The sequence below is a fragment of the Gadus macrocephalus genome, chromosome 15 (genome assembly GCF_031168955.1).
Source record: "Gadus macrocephalus chromosome 15, ASM3116895v1".
Lineage (NCBI taxonomy): Eukaryota > Metazoa > Chordata > Actinopteri > Gadiformes > Gadidae > Gadus > Gadus macrocephalus.
Genome location: NC_082396.1, coordinates 11,360,042 through 11,388,024, shown reverse-complemented (window position 1 = coordinate 11,388,024; position 27,983 = coordinate 11,360,042). Strand labels below are relative to the sequence as shown.

Below are 27,983 nucleotides of genomic sequence, written 5' to 3'. Positions count from 1 at the left end.
TGCTACTTCCGGTTCCCCCAATGTCATATGACTAGCTCACCTCAGCCGTCGTCTCGACAACACCGATATTATTAATACAATTACCCGTGCTTCTTGTCTGCTGCTTTCCGCTTTACCTACACACTCTCCGGCTATGGCAACGTTGGCGGCGAACCGGGGGATGGATTTCAACAGCACGGCTGCGGCTGCCAGGGAGCACACCCAGGCTGTGACCAGAAACTACATCTCACAGCCCAGGCTGAGTATGTAACGTTACTGCTAGCTCCCAGGCTAAGAAGCTAATCCAGACTAGCCGTGCTGACGTTTGCAGATAGACTTTGTGTCATTATAAATACATCGACGATCCAGGAGTGCATTGGATGTGTAGAGCCTCAGTGAAAGTCAATACTTCAGTGTTTTAATCCTGCATCTTGTTTTATGATTTTGCAACATGCGAGTCATTCATCTGAGTATGCTAGCAGCTGCCAGTCGGCCTTGGATCGGCTTTAGCTCAACGCAATCTGCAGACACGATGATGCAGTGTGTTTTGATATTAAGCTTGCACATTGCTGCTACGTTTCATTCAGTATTGAGAAGAACGCGCTCATATCGTAATTCATGATGATGATGATGAAGGTGTGTGCCAGCTGGTATGACTCGGACTTAAATTGTGTCGTCTTATCTATTGCACATCACCAGGATTAAGTGACACATCCACAACCGTTTATTATTTGACCATGGTTCTGATCGCATAAGCTGCACAGTCTGTCTATGATTGACCGAAAAAGCATTATTGCAGTATTTTTTTAAAACGCTATAGGGGGTGTGGTGGGGCTGCGCTCATCATGTGACCACATCACGTGAGAGGCACAAGACCTGTCTAGTTGTGACACACAAAAAAAAGCTATTTCAGGCTCTTTCTAACATGGTTAGCTTTTAACAATAATTTAACTTTCAAGATGCAATAATTTTCTCAACTAATGTATTGGACCAATTTTGGTAATTTTAATATAAGTTGCCTACTATATTGAACCATTTTAAGCAGCGTTCAGCAGAGTAATTTAAAGCTTAAGTAGCATACATTAATTGCATGTAAATGATAGTTTGAATATTACTGCTAAACATGGATATTTAATTTGCAAATTATGTCATCTGAATTACATTTATCTTATACATTTGTTTGTATTCTTCCTGTCCTGTAAATAACAGGCCTATTGCTTAGCATTAAACCAGACAACCTTTCAAGCAATTTCACTGTTGCAGTCAAATGTGTGAAAAATCTCCATAGTTAGCCTATCTAACTTATATTAAACATGTTTAATATACTTCTGTAGCTGATAGCCAATGTCATTTAAAGTAAACTGGCCTTATTCACAAAATCTCGGGTACAACTGCTGAAAACCCATCATGTGACCTGATGTTCTTGGCTTTGGTGGTGACTGGGTCTTGTGTCATCTAAACCACCCCAGGATGTCGAGCTAGCGTTGATGAACCGTCGTTATTTAAACCGCCATCTACAGTGTTGATCGTGCAGAATATTTGATGTACGCTGCCATTAGATGAAAGGTTAGCATTAATCATTTGAAATAACCTCCAACCTTTCTGCTGCTCACCCACACAAGCACGACTTTTAAAAGTTTCAACCGTGGCGACTTTTTTCATTTCTCTTTTCTTGGTGTTTTCGTCTTAACCTTGCCTCTGTGACTTTATTGCTTCCATTACATCCATTTTCTAAATGTTCCCTCCGTGCGCGTATTTCTATATATACACAGATTATCTTTCATACTCGTCGGTTGGCACTTTGCCCATGTATCCGCACGTCTGGTTGATATTTGGCCTGTTCCTTGTTCAACCCCTCTGCGAACATAGACTAAAAGCCTTTTAGCAAAGTGTAGGCTCCAAAATGACTTAATGGTGCTGCTGCCATCTCGGAGCTAAGCTGTGAAGATGGTGTATGCAGAATCCCCACCCCCCAGCCCCCCAACACCCACCTCTACTACTACCGCCGCCACCAGCAGCAGCTCCTCCTCCGGCCTAAAATGCCTTCAACAAACATTTTTGGTGTTTTAATTTCGTATGGCAGAATGCCGGTCATTTTCTTTAAACAGCCATCGTGCGGTGCCACTACATCCAGATGATGAGGCAGTCATTTGAAGATGCTGTCGGCGTCTGTTCAATGGACATTTGGTTTATGTATGTTTTTATTTTGCGCCCCCTTTTCTTTTGGTTCAAGGTTTTAGAATAATTTGGCCTTGGCTGGATTATTTTTTTCCGGATTTTCTATGAATGGTGGACGATGTAATATTATTGCTTAAAAAATATTAGCTAGTGATGAAATAAAGTGTGGATTATTGTGATGTTCAGTTTTGTAGTCTAAATTAATGAATGTATGGCATTTAAATGGCCATGCCTAGCCTTAATGTGAGGCTATACCAACTTGCTTATACATTAAAAACAAATAACGTTGTCATGTATTCATTTACATTTTTGGTGAACATACTGGCTCTTCATACGCTAACATTATTTAATGACGGGAAAAAATGAATAAACATCAGAATAATAAGTGGCAGGAGTAACCCAAATGTGTCGATTGACGTGGTTAATTATTAAATAGCATTTTTATGCACTAAGAACTACTGAACACATTAATGTTAATATGGATAGTATAAATTGTTGGCTTTATTCAGTCATCGCCCTTTAAGAGACATAATTGTTAGTTCAATATGGTCTGCTGGACTGGAAGAGGAGTTCTATAAGAAGAAGTATGTGTCAGTAGCCTCTTTGGAGGTTTAGAGGATTAGAAATAAACAAATAAAAGCCTTATCGGCATAAGTCATTTCACATTAAGAGCCCTTTGTCTCTAGGATGTCAGATGCTACAAAGGCTATTAGCCTAGGAAATGGGCTTCTATTGTTTTAGTGTTACATTCTGTCATTTGGAGATGTGAAAAGACACGGAGCAAGGCGGCGTGCCTCTGCGTGAAGAATTAATTAGCAGTAATGATGTAGTCACAATAAACCAATGTCTCGTCTGTCACCGGCAAAGTCTTTTCTATCAAATGGTTTCTGAACACTTCTATAATCTACATTCTAATGAGTGCTAAGCAGCTAGCTTGTCAGCGGTGGAAACCGGCCCATGTGGGCGGTTGTCATTCTCGTGAAAGAAGATGAAAACGCAGAGCAGAAGATGTGACACTAATGTGGTTTTTGCGCAAGGGGAAACCAATCCAAGCGAGTGCCATACATTTATCTATACCATTCATCGTAAGTCTATTCCCTCTAGCGTTGTTGGAGTGTTCTAGGGGAGAAACACTTTGTATTTTAGCGGCCATATCGATGATTACTACTCTTCTCATCTTCCCCCTAACCAGTTCACGCTTGTCCGACTAGAAATGTCCTGTCTTTCCAAGTGCAGTTTTGTAATTTTGGAACATGGAAAGAACAGTTGATTCTCTTTTTGAGTATTGGTACTTCTAGAAACATTTGGGGGCTCTTAGTAATGTGAAAGCAGTGTTTTGTAGAATAAAAAGCAACATTTATTGAAAATTGTCCCTGGCCCTCAAACGTCCAGCACACTTAACCACATAATCCTTTTCAACAAAGCGTTATCCTCATCACAGGTGAAGTTGGTACTTAAACGATAGAATTGTTTATCAAGAAAGATTTTTCTATCAGTAAAGAAGATATTGACAGCTTGGCTGGTTTCAAAACACAGGAATAATTTATAACCCATTGGTGGAAATTTTAGCCAATGATATTCGACCCCTCTCTCCCCTCTGGCTTTTGGTACCAAAAGTTTTTCTCATTATCTGTAAGCTTTGATTGTCCCTTTGGATAAATTGCTGCGTGCACATTTGTAGATTATCCACGGATGGCACTTTTGCTGCTGATTTTTCTGTGGGTGCATCAACATAAACGCGTATTCAACACAATGTTTTGAACTAAGGTCAGATGAGTTGCTTTTATGAATTCTTAGAATAAGTCATTTCAATATGTTCCGTAAAACTGATACGTCTTGTGTTAGCATTTTCTAGGCACAGATCTGCTAAAACATTTGCTTCTATTTCAAGAACGACCATGTGGGCTTCACAAATCTGAATCAGGGCTAGCCTTTAACAAAAAGGGTCTATATACTGGCTAATGCATCACTGATCGTTTCAAGTTTTCATTTATTTTTTTCCATTGTATCCTATGACCCTGTTGAAGTATGATTTATTTGTTATGCTGTGTATGAATCCTAATCATTGCCATCTGGCCTAGCACTACGCAGGGCTTTTGGTTAACATTGGTAACATTTCAGAGGTAGTTGATGGGGCAAGGTTCTTCTCCACTGAGAAGAGGTGCTAGTTCCCTTGCCAATGTCCTCCGTACCTTATTTATCCTACTATCTAACCATTTACATAGTTGATCGTGCCTGGTTTAAGCCCGCGTCACTAAAGCCCAAAGCATACAAAGTGCAAAGTCCACCTCGAATTGGTAGTGCGACACAAAAACTAGATTCATGTAGTTCTAACCAAGCAGTTTTGGTCTTAAGAAGAACTCGTCCTATGCAGCCTGATTGGACTTGAGCTTGAGAGTACTAATATACGTTTTTATCCATTTCCATCACTTTTGTGGACCTTTTGTATCATGGAAAATGGCAATTATTTTCCCTAACAATGGGAGCGCTTGAAAAATAGTTTTGGATTGTTTGGTTTTAAACTCCTAATAGAGTAGTTGCTGTCCTTGTACCAAAAGGCATGATTTGAATTCATTTAGCCTTGGTGATCCTATTCCCCCCCCCCCCCCTGCTTTTTCTGCAACCTTAGTTTCAGTGTCTATCCTGTTGAAGGTTGCCTAACTTTGTTGAGTATGTGTCGCTCACATATTGCTATTCATTTTCTCATCTGTGCGGTAAGATGCCTTTCTTTGGTTTCCAGATGAGCTGTTTTGGCGTTGGTTTTTGAAGTGCCTCCATTTCTGCGTAGCTTTTAAAAGCATTCCAGCTCTGACTTGTAAGATGCTGCAAGAAACAACGGGGAGAATTAGCCTTATTATCTTCCGGAGAAAGTAAGAGGCATTGTATTTAAAGCGCTGTCTAGTGGTTTTCGTGGGCTTTTCGTAAGGATATTGAAATCAAACAAACTGTCAGTGTCATAGCCTGAACCTTGCACTCAGTTTCTATTATTTTCTATTTCTTTCAGATATACTACATATTTTTTTCTTTACCCTTTCTTTTCCCTTTTTGCTGAGTTATGTTCTCAAGCTTATCAAAATATTAGCACAGGTCGAAACCTGTGCATGACTCCAAGGACATTATACAAAAAATACAATTATTACAAGATATCATTAGTTCCTTGAGTTGATTGTGTGTCTTGGATGACGTCTCTTATTCAGACGTGGTCAACCCCAGTGTTGGGGTGTAGGCTTCAGTGGTCAGAAATGTGCCAGTAAGGTGTTGAAAGTTTAAAAAAAAAAAGTATCCACCTCAAGTTAACCCTAACCCAACTAATTAACGAGGGGGGGTGGGGGAACTACATGGAATTGTCAGTTGCAAGTCAGGAGTTTTTGGGGAAGTTCTTCCCACTAGTAATTCTGTCTTAGTTTCTATGCATTATACGCATCACTAAGTTGGATCGGTTTTGTTGACTAATTTTAGGGACTTTTTTTCCAGTTATATTTCCAGCCGTCTGAATGTTTTTGCGGAATTTGCATTTTCGAGACCGTCCCGTATGCATGCTTGTTTTAAAACCACGTGAGCTGGCACACTACACATCACCGTCATTGCTTTGCCTTGTACTGCTCACACACTGGCAGAGCCATACCCCCACCAACCCCTTCCCACCCATCCCCAGCCCACACATCCCCACGGTTGCCCGCCTCTTTCAGCTGTGATTGAATTGTGTTGGAATCCTGTGTGCCTCTTTTCTCCTGGCACTTGAATGGCCCCTTTCGTATTTCACACCGCCGTGTCCTTCGGGGTGCGAGGTCAGGCTACCAAAACAGCTTCTAGTGGCGGATTAGGACCAATTAACGTCTGGGTACACAAAGGGCCGTGGCAGCTGAGCGGGCCCCGCACGGTGACCCGCAGGGCCGTGGCATGCCTGGCCCACGGAACGCCCCGCTACTTGGGCTCAAGGAGCCCGCGCGGGGCGGAGAAAGTTTTTTAAGCCTAATGGGAGAAATGTTGCCTCTTCACACTGTAAAAAGAAAAGAGAACCAAGTTGGTTATCTTGTGGAATAAGGGATAACCCCCCCCCCCTCCCCCTTTCACCCCTTCATCCCCCATTTTCTTTTTGATTATTTTTTTCTTCCTATGCGTGGTGAATAGAGAAAGTAACTGTGCATTTCCTTTTAAGCGGCAGTTAGTCTTGCGTTGGTTAATGGGTAGACCATGGTTGAACTCACTGGTTTAGAAGCTTAATGTTTATTTTATTGATGTGTAGGATAAGATGGGATTTAGTGGGGAAATCCTGGATTGCATGTGCACAGTAAATGTGTGTATGTTTTTATGTTTAGCGTGAAGTAATAAACATCTGCTATAGCTCTAGAGCATGGAACTTAGAAAGGAAACATCCTTGATGTAGCCTGTCCACCAGCGTGCTAGTGCTCCTCTTAGTCACGTTTTTGACTTTATTTCAACCAGTGTATTTCCAGACCTCCTACAGTTAGAGTGCTGTGGTTTTATGGATTTCTAAGTGGCTTCAGCGTAATAAGGAGGCTGCCATTTTCGACATCATCACCATTATTATTAGTGTGCAGTAAATAGTCATATGTATGTCTTTTAAGATGCATGTGCAATTATTTGGGTAAGTGTAGCTATTAAGTCCATCTATGCATGTTGTATGGTAACCATTTGGCAGTGTAGGGGGAAATAAGGCATTTGAAAGAGTCAAGAAATTGTCTGAATCTTTATATATTTCTAAGTGCGTTAAATCAGGGGGTGTATACATTTGTTTTGATAATGGCTGTCATTTGATGTGGATAAACATGTCCATCATAGTGTAGGTCATCTATCGCCGGTCACGCTTGATCCATTTAGTAATGTTTCCAACATTGGAAAATGATCGTTGTGGACTATTTTCACACCTTAACTTCAAACTTGGGCCTCTGGATTCTTATGTCATAGTCAGGTGTTTATTTCACGTACCGCCTAAATAACCATCACAAATCTGCTCCTCGTTTTAGCTCCTATCACTTTCTTTATTTTTTACGAAAAAACGTACAAGACAATGCTTGTAGAAATCAAATATTACATCTTATGGCTTTAAAAAAGCTGGTTCAAATAATATTAATATTTCACATTGTTATGGGTAGTGTCATGTACACTTCCCTGAACACAGTATTTATAGGCCAAAAGGCGTCTAATAATTTATTCATTGTTTTTAGTGAAGGAAAGGATAGATGTTGAGCTCATTCAAGAGGTGTTTGGATGTGTGTGTTGTATGACTCATTAGCCTAGTCTTGCTGACTGAACAGTACAACCTTGAAATCCCCTCCAGCTGCAGGACACTAGTCGTAGCGGGGGGGGGGGGGTGGAACCAGACAGATGTTTATCCTGTTACTACCGCCTGTTTTCGGATTCACAACAATGAACCTCCCACTACCCTACTTTAAATGGCATGCCCCCCTCTTTATTTTGCTAATAAGGGGTGAAATGCAGGTGTGTGTTTGTCTGTCTCATTAAAGACGTGGGGAAGGCCCCCCACCAAGGCCTCGCCGGGCCCCCGCCCCTTTGATATCGGCCACCACCAGACTGACGGGTCACACAAAAAATATAAAGACCCCACAAGAACATGATGGATGGAAGACGAGGTGGTTACTATGCCAACCAAGAGCGCTCAGACAGGACAGACCGACTGATGGTCGATCGCCTCCAGTACCAAACTGTTTGTTTTTGTTATTAAAATTGCAAATAGCAGTGTGCAAAAGCATTTTCAACCTTCTAGGCTATGGTCAGTAAAATGTAACCATTGGTAAATGTTAATTTGTTGCTCATATTTAAAAAAATAAAGTAAAATCTCAGAACTGAATAATTATCTTGTCACCATAAGCATTGTGACTATTTCGTAATAGGATTATTTTTGTCCAAGTCAATCTACTCATGGTAGTTGTATCACAGGCGTAGTGCATGTGAAAGTCTTAAATGGTTCCTGGATCCCCAACCACAATAATGTTAAGACCTAGGCTTCTTACTTTAGAATTATGTGGTGCTCAGAGTCAGTATTAACGCTGCTGAAATTCAGCAGACTTCGATACGATACCTGCCCGGAAATACCTCGATACTCGATCCTGAACTCGTACCACGTGAAAATCTAGAATATCTGGAAAATAGAATAATAGAATAATGGTCCAGCTCGGTCTCACTATGGTTTAACTTTCAGCAGCTTGGTCCTTTCCTGCTTCCTGAGCAAATTACGTTAATACATTTATTACACAGATCAGAGAATTGTATTCCGATTTTGGAGTATTAATGCATATGATACTCCTCAATCGGAATACAATTCTCTGATCGGAATAGAAGAGGTGGTGTATTCAGCTATAATCGACATGTATACACTTATTCCTATTGGTTTGGGGTGGGTGCGGCTACTTTTTAACTTGGTGAGATGGCATCAGCAGCTGCAGTAGTTCGCAATTGGTCCGTCTGTACTTTTGTGCACACCGAACTAGACCGCTGTCAAGGAAAGTGAATTTTTTGCTTGATTCAAGTCTTTCTTAACACTCCGCAAGTAGTCCGGTAACTTATCAACACCACCGTGTCCGGTTGATAAGCGACGTCAACGTCTTTGGCAGACTATTTCTCTGCTGAACACTACGAATGGTAATTGTAAAAAGACACACCGTGTGAAGATATTGTTTCGTTTTGGCAAGGAGCCGTGTAATAAGCGGGATAATGTATAGAACGTCGCCGGTCATTATCGAAAATAATACCCTTCAGGGCGATGCAAGACACCTCCGCTTCCCGTCAGGGTCCGGTTCGCCCTGTCGGCGTGTGCGAGCTGAGGAGCATGTCCATGGGCACGCCCACTGACTATCCCCTGCGTGCAAGGAGTATGACAGAGTTGATCCTGCTTTTGTATGTGCAAGTCCTTCCGTTCAAAGTATGTTTTTCTTTCATATTTTTCTCATTTTTTTAAAATAAAATCATTCTTTCTTTTTTATAAAAGTATCGATACTAAGAAATTAGCGTAGCGTATCGTATAGTTTTTTTGCGTGAGGGTATCGTGATACCTTTCTAGTATCGGTATACCGTGCAAGTTCACAGGGTTCACGCTAGACTTTTTCTTGGGCGGACAAATGTCCGACACTATTCCGCAATATCGGACATTTGTAATATCTTCCGGAAGTTATTCACTAATAATTAACTAATCACCAAAAGTCCACATTTAAACGACAAACGATACAAACTAAGTTGCTTCAATAAATGCCATTTATTAAATTAGCCTAGGTAAAAAAACATAACAGCCATTCTCGGCAAAAATGGTAAACGGGTAAAAAATAATTAATTCGATAATTGGAATTCTTGCAGGCTACTTTCGGCGCAACTTCATGGCATGGAAGTGCTCCGCTGCTCGCGAAAAGTTGAAGTCTTTCAACCCCGGCCCAAGGCTTGATATGTGCATCAGCCTCGTCACCTTTTCCTCAGCTAGGCGGTTTCTGATGGATGTTTTAATCCTGTTTTGGAGAGAAAAGCCTCGTTCCGCAGGAACACTGGACACGGGGATTGTACTGGCGATTTTGGCCAGCTTTGCCAAGTCGGGAAAGATTTGTGCGTTCACACCAAACGCGACGGGGCGACAAGATCCCATACAAAGTGAACGTAGAGACGCGTATCGGGTGAATTTTTCGTGAGAGAAGACCGGCGAAAAGTTTTGATTTGTCGCGCCACACTTTCGCCGTGCACAGGCGAGCGCGTTCAAGAGGATTTGTGCCGCGACAAATTTGCTCGAGTTGAAATATTTCAACTTTGACGCGAATTTCGCGTGAAGACAGCCAATCAGCGTTCAATAGCGTGGGCACTGAGTGACATTTGTATGCATGTGCGGGTGCACTGCGCGCGTTCATGAATGCACGTTCGTGTTTGCCTCCCTGGTGAGCTCGGCCAGGAACCGCTACTGGTTTTCATATGCTATTGATTAATTCATACATATTATGCGAACTTGCAGTATAATAAAATGTAAACGGCCCACATGTCGCATGCGTTATACCGGCCATGCGTGCGTGCAATCGGCCAATGTCCGGCTATAGCCGGCTAACGTCAACGCTGGGTGCAACACTACTGCTCACTTTCTTCAGTATTTAAGGAAGGAATGCAACCAAAACTTGCAAAGATGACCCAACCTCTAGGCATGCACTCCTTTTATGATGAATTTCAGCCTAAAACCTTTTATTTCATACTAACCATTATTTGGCTTTTATAAATTATGTCTGGGTGGACTGCAAATGGGGTCACCCTTTGTGGCACTCCAAGGAAATAGTTTGAAATGAACTCAGTTGAAGAGGGCAACGTTAACATGGCAATATATTTCAGGTAGATGTGTCAAGGTGTAATCTTTCCTCTTAACACATTTTGTTTGTACCTAATGGTAGGCTTGAGGTTAATTTGACTCACCTTCTGGGGTTGTAACCGTTGATCGTTCTGTAGTCTGCGGAGGTGCCATCAGAGACCTGGCCCTAATGTTCATGGTACTTGCCATGAATTTTTCCATGACATTTGCCTTGCTTTGACATTTGGGCAGGGAAGTGCATCTAAGCCATTAAAATATCCCTGGGAAAGGTCAGTGTCCGATTAATAATGCAGCAACTATTGGCAAAGACCGCTTATTACCATGTTGTTTGAGGGCTGTTATTTGAACCCGTGGGCTGCCTGAGGAATACTGGAGATACACCCTTCGTCATTAAATGCTGCCTTCCTTTGGCCTTTTGAAATGAAATCCTTAAACAGACTCCTTTTGTTTCAGCGTACTCTACGGTCTCCGGAGTGAACGGACCCCTGGTGATTCTAGATAATGTGAAGGTGAGTCTGAATGATTAATTTCCTTTATCGATAAATTGTTTTAATCAGTCTCTAATTGGCATGTTTCAACGTTTAAGTGATTTCCATTTGCTGTATCCACATTCACAACCATGCACATCCCTGCATGTCAGTTGATACTTGACACGGAACCAAATGCATAAAATGACAGCATTGTTTCACAGGCTTTTTGGTGCTTTCGATATTTTGTTTAAGAGTTATGTACATGATTGATAAATCATGGGGAGGATCTAATTAGGTGAGTGCTGCATGCAGCGCTCAACTATTGTTCTTCATAAGTTTTATTCTTTCTTCCTAAATTTCCTCTTTATTATTCTCTACAAACTTTGGGTCCGATCTCCTTCCTCCATTTTTCCCCTAGAGACTCCATTCAAATTGTAAAATTTTCAGAATGGTTCTTTTGAGATATTTTAAATATTTTATACTTAAGATATTCTACTTTTAAATACTATATTTTTTTAAACATGATACGGGACGACGGCGGTACTTCAACTGTTTAAGACTTAACTAAATCAATTTTCAATCGTTTATCTTTGTTCAAACCATTTAACAAATCTACACACTTACAGAATTTCAATATCACTTAAACTTTCGTCAGAATCACAGTTTTAGTTTCATACCGGCTTCGTTTTTAGTTGGTCTCATTAATTTACGTTGACGCTTGAGCATGAGGACGTTCAGCAGTGTTGCCAGATAGGGCTGTTTTTCCTGCTCTATTGGGCTACTTTTAATCACGCACCGGCTCGCTATTGTCTTAAAGACACGCGCGCACGCACGCGCGCACACCAGCAGTGCAGGGAAATATATTTGACAGTTCAGATTCTTCAGTTCAATTCATTTTACATTTCTGCATTTTTAGCAATGCTTTGTGCTTTTCATTCAGCCTTCAGCATTCAGTCACTTTATTTGTTTCCAAACATTTACATTTTCTTAAATGGTGTGCATGTTTACATTGTTTACTCCATTTAGACTTTTGAACTTTTGGCTTTATTAAAAAATATTTTCAACCTCACTTTGTACTACAGCACTCATTTTCTGCAGGAAATTAATTTTCTAGTTATCTCTGGGGTACAAGTATCTTTTTGAATTGTTAAAATTGGTGTTCCAATTCCATCCAATAACGGCAGTCCTATGACCTGTGTTGGATACCGCCCCTTTAATATGCATGGTTGTTTTTTTGGTTTCTCTGGGCGTCATCCATGGATTAATCCACTGTTTTCTATTAATCCAGTTCCCCAGATATGCTGAGATTGTGCACCTGACCCTGCCTGATGGAACTAAGAGGAGTGGGCAGGTTCTTGAGGTCATCGGGAGCAAGGCTGTCGTCCAGGTGAACACCACTCCACCCTAGTACAACCCTAGTACTACCATAGTACCAACCATGTAATGACATGATACCAGGGTTGGAGTCCATTGGTTAGGGTTTTTAACTCTTGGTTCTGTCCACCAGGCATCCTTGAGCAAGATGCCCCCTAGCCCCTACCTGCTCCTTAAAGACTTTTTATCTGGATTCTCAAATTTGCTTTGTTTAAAAGTGTCTGCTCAATGATTAAATAGTTATACTAGATACTGCCATCCTAGAACCAGATTATATCATGGATGAAAGTTCATATTCAGAAACAATAAATCCAGAGAGCCTCCCCAAATAACTAATTAAATAATCGAGATCTAATGCATAATGATGGAGCAGGTAGTGGCTCGATCTCTTGCACCAAGATGCCTGCAGGTAGACTGCAGGAGCCGTTGTACCCTTTGGCCAGAAAAGAAAGCATTGAAAGCAGCAATTTGAGAGTGGGAAGAGTATGTTGGTTTGTTGTTTGGGTGTTTATCTGTTTCATGTGTCATGTGGCTCATCATGACTGTTCTACAGGTGTTCGAGGGTACGTCGGGTATCGACGCGAAGAAGACGGCCTGCGAGTTCACGGGCGACATCTTGCGTACGCCAGTCTCTGAGGACATGCTGGGTAAGATCACGCCGTATCCTCTGAAGAAAACCAGCCACAACAACGTTCATCTCAGCATCAACTCACCGTTGGTTCCCTGCTGAAGATCCTTTCCCCTGAGCTTTTCATAAGGGCCCACCCTGCTCTCTGTCCATTCTGTGCTGCTGACGCCCAGAAAGCTGGCATTGACAGCACAGCGGTGCCCGATTGTGCTGAGCTCTCTGTGTTGTATTATTTGCCCTTAACCTTCTTGTTCGAATCCTTTTGGGTAATTGATAAGAAGACTAATAGGTTGTGGAACGTAGTCAGTTTGATGCAAGATCCTTCTTCTGAAGGCTGAATGTTTCTTAACGTTTTGGGAGATGTGATCGTCGGCATACAGCACAAGGCTGTTCTTGAGCTGAATAGCGGGAGGAAATAAAGTCCCCTTTGTTGCTGAAGCATCATTAAGGATGGCCGTGAATGGTGTATGCACCTTCAGCTGCACAAATCCTATTATAAATCGTAATTATTATTTTTATACAAGTTTCGGTCAGATTCCAGGTGAACTTCGGTTTGCTTTAGGTAGGAACATGATCCAATAACAAAGGTAAGACTCCTGTTGTTGGAACTTGGACATTTGTTCACATCTGACTTCTTGAGATTATGTCACAGAAGGATTTGGTTTAAACTGTGGAGTCTCACTTTCAAATAATATATTTTTTTGTGATAGCATTACGTAACGATAAAGTTTCAAGTAGAATTAGAATTTAGAAACATGGCCATCCTCAGTGTTTGCGTCCGTCGTATTTTAATGGACAACAAGCCATTTACGAAGAACCTTGCCTCAAACCATAGCCTCTTTCAGTAAAATGATAACTGGGACAACTTTAATCGGACCTGGTCATGGTCCGTAGAAGTAAAACTTGTTGTTGTCCAAAGAATGTCTACCTTCAAGTATGAATGACATACATGACAGATAAGTCAATATTGGGAGAGTCTCAATTGTCAACCATTGTAATATAAACAGGGACGTTACACATAAATTACATGATTTTCAAAGTATAAGTCTAAACACTGAATTATTTTTACGCCAGTTGAACAAAACCAATAACAATTAAAGCTTTACATTGTGTTTCAATGTAAAATATCAACTAAATATCAACGACTATTAATATCAACTATACTAATATCAACTATGCTATTCTTCCAAAACTTCCCAACCCTACCATCCCTGCTTTATACTAAAACAATAATTAAATCTTCACTTAATAAGTTGCCATCCAAACTTTTATACAATGTCACAATATATATATATATTTTTTGCCAAGAACATCCTAGCAACTACCAAGAACACCCTAGTAGCCATCTACAACACCCTATGCCCCCGGACCCCCGGACCCCCCTAGTAATCCTAGGTTATCAACTCACAGAACCACTGCTACAAAAAAATCTAGGGGAAAAACTATTAACCATCTAAAACACCATGGCAACAATTTTAAAACACCCTAGCAACCACAAAGAAACAACGCAGAACAGCATAGCAGCAACTAGGCTTGGGAGTTTTCACATTTTTCATACCTTCCTGACATTTCATTGGGTATACGGTATATGAATGTATTTGTGCAAAAAAATAAATAATAAATAGGTTAAAGCTGAGCTCCTGCGATAGTCATCAAATTTATTTCATTCGTGATTTATTTTTTTACTTTTTATTTTCATATGGAGCCTCAACCTCCCATGATAAGCGTCTTTATTCAGCAAATCACCACAGGTCTAATGTCTACATATTCCCTTTCTGTTTGTCTCCAGGGCGGGTCTTCAATGGATCTGGGAAACCCATCGACCGCGGGCCCACTGTGCTGGCCGAGGACTATCTGGACATCATGGGTAAGGTTTCTCCGAGTTGACATGTCTGTTTTCTTTTGCTCCCAACTTTAGTTTGCTTCATCAGGGAGCCCTTATTGCAGACTTTAAGCATAAATCATCAAAAACACACGAAACGTAACGGGACGGCTGTTCGCACACACCCACTCGCTGTTGGAAATTATTCTCTGTTGGTACTCTGTGGGCCTGGAACATTCCTGCTGCTCTGCCCAACTAAATGGTGCCGTATTTTTTTTCCTATGAATTTAAACACGTAATTGATATGTACTTAAGATTTGAAATCAGTCAAACCCTTCAAGATGCTCTTTATCAAAGGGTTTTTGTCATGGTCTGATGTGAATATCTTGCAGAGGGACTAGAGCTTTATGTCTAGACAGAGAACGCCATCTGTTGGATTTCATAGATGCGGTATCTTGCGATAGTTTGTACTTTATGAGATAAGCCTGTATTATAGGATATTAGGCTAATGGTAGCCTATATTTCCTTAAAAAATAATGCAGATTCTGGCATGAACGAACATGCACATTGTCACTTAGTGGAGGAGCTGTGCCTCCCCTATAGAAAACTGTTGGAAACCCTGGAATACTTTCACTCCTTCTACTCTAAAGGATTGGTTATATAATTAATGAAAATGAAAGCATTCATCTTTGAATCAATGCATCATAGAAAATTAAGACATACTGCAGGAGAAATTGCTGCTTGCTTCTCGCTGTAAGGAAGCAATTCAAATTTTTTGAGGTTATTTAACTAATGTATTATACTAATGTCCACTTATGATGAATGAAGTTATTCCTTCAAAGATTCAGTATTGTGGCAGAATGGATTTAAATGACCCTAAAGCAGACCTCGGCTCGGCTCGCTTCCCTATATTTACCTCGCTGTTGCCTTTTGCTGAGTTACTTCATTGCCAACATCTTGACAAAGACCCGAAAGGGTTTTAAGGAAAGAATGGCGATGTAACATAAGGTCAATCTTAAAGGTCCCTCACTTACACCTACAAATCTGGACTTTAAATCCCTGCGAAGATGTGTTGCAGTGATTGGCCCTGGAGGAATGTGTGTTGGTGTTTTATAACATGCAATGGGGTTGACCGTATGTCAAGAGGGGGGGCAGGGACAAAGGTTTGGTTCTCTGAAAGGAGGCTGGAGGAGTGCTGTAACGGCTCACCTGTGCTGTCCTCCGTGGTTCTTCCAGGCCAGCCAATCAACCCCCAGTGCCGTATCTACCCTGAGGAGATGATCCAGACCGGCATCTCCGCCATCGACGGCATGAACAGCATCGCCCGAGGCCAGAAGATCCCCATCTTTTCTGCTGCTGGTCTGCCCCACAATGAGGTGAGCCGACGTGGTCCCATTCGCTTCTGTGTACATAACTTCCTGTCCCGATGGAAATTGATTACTCCACGACGGTTGGCATCGTGACTCATTTAATGTATGACAGGATCTTGATGCCTCTTGATTAATAAAACTGAAATGGTTATTTTGGTGTTGTAAGGAATTAGTTTTCAATTAGAATAAAGTTTAGTATACCTGTTTAAAATAGTTATTTGGATGAGGGTTATTATGATAAGTGGGAGGGCATTTTTAATGCACCCATTTTTCTTGGGCATCAGCTTTTGCTCCATGACCGTTAACTAAAAGTAGGCTTTAACACTTTCAGAGAAAGTTAATATCCAAAACGAACGTCTGCACATAAACAAGTCATCAATAGCAACCTTTATTCACGTACAGAGCGCAAGTAACTTTTAGCTCTCAGCGGTCAATCCATGTATCGGAAGGCGATAATTATAGGTCTATGAATATAGTGTACAACAATGTATGCAATAAAAGGATTATGCGTTGAGAAAAGACTTGTATAGTGTGTGTCCATGGTGACTATGACGAAGATGCCCGATTGTGATTGGTTAAACTGATTTGTTTGAAGGCTAAAGGTCCTTTCACATTGAACATGATTTTTCATGTCTTTATTTCACCCACTTCGATAATCAATAATTACGTCATGGAGCACAATGGGAATGTACAAATACGTTAATGGTAATCAATTTGACCTATCACAATCAGGTTTCGTTGTCATGGTCACTATGGTCACTGTACATCTTGGAGGACATGTCATAGGGTATAGGCCTTTTATGCTTCTCAACACAGTCCTCTTATTGCATCTGTAGGGTCAAACCAAATTCATTGACCATGTATTATCACTATCTGTTATATTTATTGCTCATTCAACTCGAAAGCAGTCTGGGCCACCAGCTAATGTTTATTGTACTACGGTTCGTGAAAATGGGTTGCTCTTGAGAACATGACGTGTGTAGTTAGTAACCCTAGTGTTTTTGGATACCAATTTTCTTAGTTATGTTGTTTCCCTTTCCAATAACAAAAAACTAACGTCTTCAAAAAATCTATTAAATAATGCACCCACTAATAATCACCCTCATCCGCAAACTACTATTCGCTATTTTACAGATGCAAGTGTGTGAAACGTTATAATTGAATCCTCTGAATACATTTAATGTTTTGGTTAAAGGACGTAGCATAAGCCAGGCTTCAATATAGGCTCTAATGGTTGATGATTGAATACATCAGTCTTTTATGCTTGGGGGATACTTATTTGAAAATGCTGCATATTTGCGTGACGTCCGCGTTTTATTTATATTTTCACTACACGTCTGATAGAAGGACCCTAAAGCCATCAACAATTGACTGTGGTGAGATATAACTTAATGTCACTTAAAATGAAATGACATTTCTGAAAAGCTGAGCATTCACCATTGGTAACGACACTGGCCTCAGTTGAATCTGCTTTTTGTAATTGGTTTCATCTGCAATATAATAATGATCTTGCAACATCGTCATATCTTTTCGGAACTCCCCGTGGAAGAGGTAGCTGTTGGGCACAGCAGGAAAGGGAAGTAGTCCAACTTCTCCCAACCCTGGTCACAGGACAATGAGATCTGCATCCTATTTACACAATAAATTAGTTAAAAATACCATTCTAAGCTAAAAGTCGAACTGATGTGAAACGTAAAGAAATTAGTTTCCCTTTCTCTCTGACGTTTCAAACCTTAGGTTTTGTTCATTTTGACGGTATATATTATCATCGTGAGTAATTTACACCACTAAACTGGGATACTGATAAATCAATGTCTTAAATTTAGGACAATAGAATACCAGTGAGAGACGATAATCAATATTATTGAATTATTGCCCACTTTAAGGATTAATCCACTTTTTTTGTATAAAAATATAGTAGACGAGTAATGTAGTACAAAGATAATGCAAATTTCTATCCCTTGCACCCAAAATGGAAAGCTGTTACAATGGCACAATCTTTTTGTGCCATTGAGATTGTCCCTTTGTTCAGATTTTCTGTCAGATAATCTCCTTGCCTGTCCGGGGCAGACCTTATGCATGTTAGGCCTGTTGGCCCCATCCAACAGCCTCAGAGAATAGTTTCCCGGTAACTTGGTCTTGGATATTTTTGATTACCTTTTTTATTGACTGCACCAAGTATCTTTCTGCTAATTTTTGCCGTATTTTCGAAGAATGTCTTTATTTCACCCACTTCGATAATCAATAATTACGTCATGAAGCACATTGGGAATGTACATAGTGTACAACAATGTATGCAATAAAAGGATTATGCGTTGAGAAAAGACTTGTATAGTGTCCATGATGACTATGACGAAGATGCCCGATTGTGATTGGTTAAACTGATTCTTTTAACCAATCACCAGTCTTTATTTCACCCACTTCGATAATCAATAATTACGTCATGGAGCACAATGGGAATTTTCCTTTTACGACCTGACATCCGTTTTGCGAAAAAAAGACGTTAATGGTAATCAGTTTGACCGATCACCATAGATTGCCCCTTTGTTCAGCTTTTCTGTCAGGTATTCTCCTTGGTCCTTAAGTCTGTCCGGGGCAGATCTTATGCATGTTAGGCCTGTTGGCCCCATCCAACAGCCTCAGAGAATATAGTTTCCCGGTAACTTGTTCTTGGTCATTTTGGTCACTTTTTTGTTGACTACACCAATGATCTTTCTGCTAATTTAAGTGCAAATTAGTGTAAGATGACAAGTCTTTAGCTGAAGAAGGTGCAGGATCCATTGATTGCCGTCGGGATACATTGTGCAGATGTCAAGGAGGTCATTTAATAACGAGATGAAGGCCAACTTTAGAAATGGCTCCAAGGATGGAGGCTACAGAGGGACCCCTTTTTGTAGTTGGGTAGAACAACATTGATTTAGTTGAGCTCTTCAATGTTCTCTCATTGAATCAGAGATGCACTAGACTACTAGAGCTAGTTCTCTGGTCTTGAGCCTCTTTAGCTTGGAAACAGAGTTTTACAGACTGGCGGTTTATCCGGCTCCCTCTTCAAACTCCCGTCTACCATTCACACCTCGCTTCCCAAGGGCGGGAAATGAAAGCCGTTAACTGGATCAATGTCCTGCTCAGGTATTGTTGCCGCTGCCAACGTGCCGAGTAGGTAAAGCCTTGTTCTCTATGGCTTCCAGCCAAAAACAAAGAACGTGATTCCAACGCAAGACCTCCCTGACCAAAAATGTCTTCCATTTTAATCCCAGATGTCGTCTTGTCTTTTGTCTGGCGTTTAACAGAAATCTCAACCTTGTCAACGACAAACACTGTAATGTTGACTTTATGTCTGCCTTGGCTCTCCTTCTTCATGGAAGTAGTATTTGTTGACGGGCAAGAAAGGGGGAAAAATAGCCAATACACACATACCGAATGCACCCTCACATTGATAAATGGTCTGTATTTCAAAGCTAGTTTTTAAAATGAGCATCAAAATATGATCCGTAGCTTCACATGAGTGAGGCCCCTAGTTAATTTACAACCTAGAGCAAAAAGTCTATGCTGCTCTACCATTTCTTGTTAACCTGTTGTCAAACATTTATGAATTGTTTTGCGGGGATTATACAATGGTTGACCCCATTAATCTAATTCTGTGTGCCTGATATTTGGGGCTCTTAAATGAAGGGAGGAGATGTGTGAGGGGGATGTATGTTTCTTACTGTAAACCCAAAGGTGGTCCGGCTTGTATGCGTGGGCTATTGAACCGTGGTCCGGTTCAATAGCCCGGAAGTTGTCGTTTCATTACCCAGATGTCACAGAGGGTCATGTCACCAATAACTGCCTCCTTCATGGACCAGGTGTGGGAGCTCAGGGACCAAGTGGGGGTCAGGGTCTGTAGATCAGACTTCTGTAGATCTGACGGTGGCACAGAGCGCTAACGCTGTGCGCGTCGCGGCTGTAGGATACACATTTTTCCTCAGGACAAAGCGGATTGCACGGTTTGGTGGGCACAATCAAATTCAAGTTGATGTGACATTCATATGTAACGACGACTACACATAATGGACCACAATAGTGTCACGTTTACAAATATATTGTGCTGTCATGTCTGTTTTCCAGGGTTTCCGCAGGGAAACCATGGCCCTAGCCCAAATTAAGGCCATTAAAAAGTAATAAAAGTCATCTGACGAGGTATTTAATTTCCAACTAGGCCTATGAGTTTTTCAATTTGTGTAATTTACGTGCAGGCCTATCTCCTAAAATTACTAAAACTGAGTGATGTCAATGTTGTCACGTGGTGCGTGCGCTGAAACAAACTGGATATACCCGGCTGGCTTGCTGCCAAACCTCATCGCGAGTTCGCTTCTGTTAGTTCACACTCATTTGAAAGACAATAATGGGGAAATGCAAAGTCCAGACCAACATAACGGTTGTGCACGCGAGACATATACGAACGTACGCTTACCACTTTTGTAAATGCCATATATACAGTACATTTGGATTGCACGATAGGAATAGATCTATTCCGATTAGAAATCTAATCGGATCAGTAGTGTCCATTTAAACACGGCTAGTGAAAGTAAGTAACGCGTATATACATTAACGTAACTACTTTTTCATATAAAAACTTTACACTGTAATAACAATATTTAACGAGGTAATTATAACTTGACTTCAACACTGGACACAACAACTTGGCAACACAGTTGGTGAGAGCCAGAGAGAGACAGACATTGAGTGCCAGAGAGAGACAGAGAAAGAGCCAGAGAGAGAGGCCTTGAAAAATTAAAAAAAGATCTATATCACCCTTAACTGGCATCAAAGTTGAGCTTGTGACGGATTTCACTTCTAATTGTTATGCAATTTACTTTGTGACATATTGATTAAAAACTATGGACCAAGGCCCGTTGGGCGATCTTGATTAATCCAACTCCTATGGTACATTCCGTCTTACTTAAATGTAGCTCACTCGCTTACTCTACTGTCTGTCTGTCTGTGAAGGTATTAAAAGGTAGTAAATTCAACTTAAGAATAATTTGACAAAGCCTCTTGTCGCATTTTCGCTTTTAGTACTTCTGTAAAAAAAATGGCAAGGCTTTATATCCAATGCCTTTCCTTGCGGTGAATGCAGATAAAGGTCATCTAGGAGCAGGCTAGTGATTAGGGCATCTTTCTAGGTAGGCTGCAGCCACTGGGGATCAATCTGGGTACCTTTAACAAATATACTCTTTTATCTTTGTAGTAGGGCTGCTCGATTTTGGAAGAATCATAATCATTATTATTATTTTGGTCAATATTGAAATCATGATTATTCAAACGATTATTTTTTACTTTGAAAACATCATGTATTTATTCAGCATGTCTCTCCCAAAAAAACACTTTGTAACTGAGAACTTTGAAATTTGAAATTTCGCCTAAAAACAATGCACAAAATGGTCAAAAAGAAAATGTCAAAATCTATAATAATGTACAGATATGTATCCAGCTTTTATGTACTTTCTATACATTTTTTAATAAAAAGATAAATATTAATAATAATATAATATTAGTTTTTGTGATCGTTTGACACTAAAATCGAAATCGCGATCAAAATTCAATTAATTGCCCAGCCCTACGTTGTAGTGTTTCTTCCCTTTGTTCCTAATGATATCTTTTGTAACATCCTTGCTGCTGAAAACTGCAATTTTGAGGGACTGTCCATAGGTTTGTTTTGCGTCTATGCAAACCCCATGATATTTTAACGGTTGTCATTTAGCACAGAGCCTACTGACTTTTTAACAAAGCGTTTTATCTGCTCCCTCCTAGATTGCCGCCCAGATCTGTCGGCAGGCTGGCCTGGTCCAGAAGTCGAAAGACGTCATGGACTACACCTCTGAGAACTTCGCCATCGTCTTCGCAGCTATGGGGGTGAGAGACCGAGCGGTGGTCCATGGGAATATCTACCGCAGTCAGACTCTTCTGTGTCTCACACTGTCCCTGTGTCAGTCAAGTCTGGCCTTTTTTGGCATTAGAAACGTATGTCTTCATTGCCAAATCACTCCCTTTCTCTCTCTACCACCCACCCTGGTCGTTCTCTCGCTCTCTCTCCCCGTCCTGTTTTTTTTGTGTTCGCGACACTAATCCAACCCTTCTTGACCCTCATTTTACACCCTGACAATTTGACCCCACCCAACCCCCCCAGTTCCTTATTCATCAGGTGACTTGTGTGTCTCTAAGTCCCTCTTGTTACTTCTGGGCTCCTGAGCAGATCCCGCGGCTCAATCTGACTGCTGGCTAATTCAGCAGCCCTTTAGAACGCCTTCACACCGGCCGTATCGAGTTATCCCCCTCAGCTGCTGCTGTGTCTATTCTAACGCCCCTCTCTGCCGTCCTGACCTGCAGTTCACAAACACACACACTTGCAAATACCACACATTTACGTACACTTGGACGGAGACGCACGCACACACTCACACAAACACGCACACACACACCTACCTTTTAATCTGCCCTTTTGTCGGTAATCCATCAATTTGCACACCGCTGTGGAGAGACTGAAGAAGAGGAAACCGGTTGAATATGAGACGACCAGGGGGTTAGGGGGCTTAGGCTAAAGCCACCGTACCCAGTATACTTGATACACCGTGCAGAGGGCCCGGCTTTGGTAACCATACCTGCTTTGTGCAAGTGGAAACGTGTCGATTTGTGGAGTGTTTATGGTATTCATAGGGCAGTGTTGTGTTGTCCGTTGGCAGAGGTGTGTTGTGATGTTTTACAAGACTACATTATAACGTAGGATTGCTGCGTGGACGTTTGGATGAAATTGCCCAGCAGGTAGCGTGAGTCATCTGACGGGAAAAACATACTTGCAACCATCTTTTTCACAGTCTTATTTTATCAGTGCGATATAACTGGATTTCCGACAAAATGTTATCCAGCCTTCTATCTGTGGCTTTCGCAAATATGCATTTGCAAAAATAATAATGAGGTATTCGAATACCGAAATTTAGATTTGAATACCAACCGACAAATGGTTGAGATTTCGGGTTCGTCACTATTGTCTCATCATACTTTCTTTTTAATTTTTCCAGGTCAACATGGAGACTGCCCGCTTCTTCAAGTCGGACTTCGAGGAAAACGGTTCCATGGATAACGTTTGCTTGTTCTTGAATCTGGCCAACGACCCCACGTAAGAGGCACTCTGCCAGAGCTTTGCACCCTAACACCGATGCGTGTCTGCATCACTGTATACTAATGTAGACTAGTGACCAACTTTTGCAATGCCCATGCACATTGCCTATTTTTGACGGAATTTCTTCTCCACCAATCAGCATTGAGCGCATCATCACCCCCCGCCTGGCGCTGACCACTGCGGAGTACCTGGCCTACCAGTGTGAGAAGCACGTCCTCGTCATCCTCACTGACATGAGCTCCTACGCCGAGGCCCTCCGAGAGGTAGGCCTGCTGACTTTTTTTTTTTATTAATAATGAATTGTAATAATTATACAGCTGCCAGAATTTTTTATCATAGGGGAAACGATCCATGAATTCTTAACGTTCGATATTCCCCTTGAAGTTGGTCTTCTGCCAGTTTGGCAGGGTCTGTGTGTAGTACAATTGTTCCATGAAGAGTGGGGTGGTATACCAATGTAGAGATCAATATTGAGTCAAAGGAAAGCTAATTGGTAGGTAGTGCAAAAGCTAGCAAATAAACCACCAGTCATCTTGACAATGTTAACAGTTAACCTGGGCTCTCCTTTAAGCCAAGGATACGTTTTCTTTCTGCCATTGACTGAACAGTAAAACCTGTTGAACGTGAATGTTGCCTCTATCATGAAATGATGAGGAGCTCCCTTTTAAAGGCAGATTAAGTGCTAACCTAACTTTATAGCCTCCATTGTGTGATGGATGGATTTAGGAAGTCGCGTTCAGTGCATACCATGTCTGCTCGTTGATCTGCTAATTATTTTATTTGTTTATTTGTCAAGGACAATGCAAAAAACAACATGCAAGGATACAATACATGAAACGATGTATATAGGATTTTTAGCCAAGGCAAATTTTGCAACCCATGTCCCCGGTTAGGCTTTTACTTAAAAATGGTCATTGCATATCATCATTAACAAAAATAGATTAATTAAAGCGAGCAGTGACATTCTTTACATGATTATGCAATTGCTACATCACATTAGTCATTTTACATGTGTAGTCTTTATAAGGAGCTGCCTGTTGTCCAACAGTGTTCACCTCAGTGCCAACCCTTAAGAGCAGTTCTCTTCCCGTCCAAAGAGTTGCCGCGAGTTTGATTCCTGCAGTTAGCGTGTTTGTGCCCAAAAGCCGCTGTTACTCTTCAATGATGGTGTTTAGGTCTACCAAGTCCCACCTATGTTTGCGATCCAATGAATACCATCCAGGAAGGGGGTGAATTGATGGTATCCACCATCGGCAAGGCTCCCTTAGCCCCTGGCATGCATTCTCAACCACCACCTCTGTTCTCCAGGTGTCTGCAGCCAGAGAGGAGGTGCCCGGCCGTCGTGGCTTCCCTGGATACATGTACACCGATCTGGCCACAATCTACGAGCGTGCCGGGAGAGTGGAGGGCAGGAACGGCTCCATCACCCAGATCCCCATCCTCACCATGCCCAACGACGGTAGGGACGAAGCCCTTCAGATGGGAAATTAACCACAGTGGTTGAATGCATCACGGTTGAACCATTGATATGAATTGGCCACATTGTCAATTCCCATCAATGGTGGAAAATGTACCGTTACTGTGGATTTCAATGCACAGTGATTGGTTTATATTGCGCAGTCAGCCCATTAATTTGAATGAACCATGAATGGGCTGACTGGTTTGAGGGAGGGTAAAACTTAACAATCTCTGTTCCCTCAGACATTACCCATCCCATTCCTGACTTGACTGGTTACATCACTGAGGGACAGGTGTATGTGGACAGACAGCTCCACAACAGACAGGTAACACTTATCCTGGTTTCATCAGTGATCTCTGGACCAGTTACCAGTCGTGGCAAGTGTGTTTTAAATGTGTGATTACGGCTGCACTTAGGCATCCATTATTGCCCTCTATCAAACATGGGGAAAGCAGACCTTTTCACACCGTAATTGTGATGAAGTCTGAATGATTAATACTAGCGCTGACATTTTGTTGACACTATGGCATTGTTTCATGAAGAGGTGGTCTATTGTGGATTGAGAGAGGGCAATTAGCTCAAAGCTTTAAACTTTTCTAAGGAGTTTGTTTGTGTGTTTTTACCTGCATGTAGATGTTTAATCGTCTTGTTCTTTGTTCAGATCTACCCCCCAATCAACGTGTTGCCGTCCCTGTCTCGTCTGATGAAGTCTGCTATCGGTGAGGGCATGACCCGCAAGGACCATGCAGATGTCTCCAACCAGCTGGTAAATCCTCTGCTATAACATCACAATTTTCCGAAAAGATTTGGTTGTCTTTATTTTGAGATCAGGTTTTCACTCAACTTTATTTTTGTTAGTTAAATACATTATTTTAAGTTTCAACTCATGCGATTCTAAATATAGAAATGGACTTCCGAGCCATTGTGGTGGTGCAGCTGCAGTATGGTCATGTTAAACCATACCTTCTCTTCACTCAGTACGCCTGCTATGCCATTGGGAAGGACGTCCAGGCCATGAAGGCTGTGGTAGGAGAGGAGGCCCTGACCCCCGACGATCTGCTCTACCTTGAGTTCCTGCAGAAGTTCGAGAAGAACTTCATTGCCCAGGGTGAGGGGGGCGAGTCCAGGCCCTTGAAAATCTAGAACCTAGGTTTTTTAGAACAGTTATTTTTCAGTTCATAAACGATGGCTTATCTGCTGCTTCCACAAACGCATTGCTTTAAATCGATTCATATTGGCCTGTAATGTCACTGTCCAAGGTGACATATTGGTATCAAGCTACAATGAGTGATTAGTAGTTCACTGGTGGCTATGAAGCATTGACGCAAAAAAAAATCAACTGTACAGGCAAATTCCAAATGCATACCAGGTGAGCCCAAGTGAGGTCTCGACCCCAAGCTTGTGACACACGTATGGGTCAGCTTAAGGGCTGATTATGGTTCCATGTCGACGCAGCGCAAGAACCGCGCAGACGCTTCGACACAGTAGTGAACCTGTTTTGGTTCTTCATCGGGTTTTAGTGATCGGACCATTCACAGACCTTGCTGCTGCGTCGCCTTGACACAAGGTTACATTTTTTAGGAGGCGCACGTCAGGCCCTTGCTGTGAACGCAAAGAGGGTCCGCAGGGACGTAATGGGTCCGTAAACCCCCTTGCGTTGCATCGGCGTGGAACCATAATTAAGCCTTTACCTCTGTCCTTGAAGGGGCCAAAAGATGGGTGGTGTTATGTTTAACGTAAAAGAGAATGTGAAAATGGACCTGTGGTGAAGCTGGTGTGACGTAGGGTGTGCTTGCTGTTGTGAGCACACCCAGCGCTGGTGTCGGAGCAAGCTTTTTACACCATTACCGTCCAAGTGTTAGCTGTCAACGATCATTGACACACTCACCTCGCCTGACCACCATAGATGTATTTTTAGACTCCATTTCACCACTATGCTGGCAACTATATCGAGTGTGCACGTTATTTGGACAGGACTAGGAATGTTTAAAAACTGAAAAAAGGGTTAGTTTGCTGAGCTAACAATGTTTTTAATCTTTAATAGTATTATTACAGCAATCATGGATTCGTCTATAAATTTAGGTAGACGTATTAAGAAAGAAACTGTCAGTCTCTTATGAAATTCTAAAACATGGACTTTTTAATTTCCTAACCCCGTCCTCTCCGACCGTCCCCCCCCCCACCAGGCCCCTATGACAACCGGACGGTGTACGAGACGCTGGACATCGGCTGGCAGCTGCTGCGTATCTTCCCCAAGGAGATGCTGAAGAGAATCCCCCAGAGCACCATCGCCGAGTTCTACCCCAGGGAGTCCGCCGCACGCCACTAAGGGCTGCTCCAAGGCCCCCGCCCCTCTCCTCCACCATCCTCCCCCCTCTTTGTCTCTGGTTCTCCCGCTCTCGTTGTCTCTCTCCCAGCTTCCCAACAATTCCAGCACTGAGGTCGTCCCAACACCCCCAACCCCTCGTCCCAGCCCCAGCCGTCTGCCTCCCTCTTGCTCCACCCTGAAGACGTCCTTGATTGAACAGGGCGACGTCCCCCTTTAGTGTAGCTGTAGTGTGGTTGGTACATGTTCAGCAGTCTTGTATAGAACGTAGCTTTGATTGTGAGATCTACATTTTTATTACAACAAGCACCATTCTCTCTCTCTCCCCCCCCCCCCCCCCCCCCCCCTCACTTCCAGAATCCCACATGGTTCCTTGTTATTTATTTGGGTTTGTGCTGGATAAAACAAAAAAATCTTGGTTGTTTATTTCAAGCTGAATGTGTGTGTATGTAAAGGATGGGGTTGTTTGCCGACGACATTCTCAAAACATTTCAGTGGTTGCCAGGTATCCGGAACTGCTCGACTGTGTGTTTTGTTAAGAGTATTATGCATGAAAACCTGTGGTAGATAAAACATTTGTCTGTGATTTCAGATATTCAGATTTGGGTATGATCAGAGGTTTGTTATGCAAAGCTGAAGCTGGGCGTTCAGATCACAAGCTCCATGCAGATTTGGTTTATTCCCTTGTCTTGTCTACAATGCATTTTCCCTGAATCCTAAAACAGTGGATGTTTACACTTTGTTTTGTTGTTTTGAGTGATTGTTATTGTAAAGGAAAAAAAAAAAGGATATATATATATGATAAACATTCCTGTTTGTGTTTGAAGAAATCAATTGAATGTTGTCAACAGCTGTTAATTTGTGCGCTAACCTGTCATCGGATTAATTAAATTATATTCCAAAGTGT

At 41.8% G+C, this 27,983-nt stretch overlaps 1 protein-coding gene across 1 annotated transcript; it reads left to right on the top strand.

The window, feature by feature from the left end:
• atp6v1ba (ATPase, H+ transporting, lysosomal, V1 subunit B, member a) lies at nucleotides 1-27,982 on the top strand. The gene is made up of 15 exons (XM_060074027.1): nucleotides 1-242; nucleotides 10,922-10,977; nucleotides 12,227-12,325; nucleotides 12,866-12,959; nucleotides 14,730-14,807; nucleotides 15,999-16,138; nucleotides 21,926-22,027; nucleotides 23,191-23,288; nucleotides 23,431-23,554; nucleotides 24,600-24,750; nucleotides 24,993-25,075; nucleotides 25,412-25,516; nucleotides 25,729-25,858; nucleotides 26,937-27,085; nucleotides 27,132-27,982. Exons 1-14 carry the CDS (start codon nucleotides 134-136, stop codon nucleotides 27,077-27,079), a joined length of 1,512 nt encoding a protein of 503 aa, XP_059930010.1. The 5' UTR covers nucleotides 1-133; the 3' UTR covers nucleotides 27,080-27,085; nucleotides 27,132-27,982.
• Nucleotide 27,983: the final 1 nt, after the last annotated feature.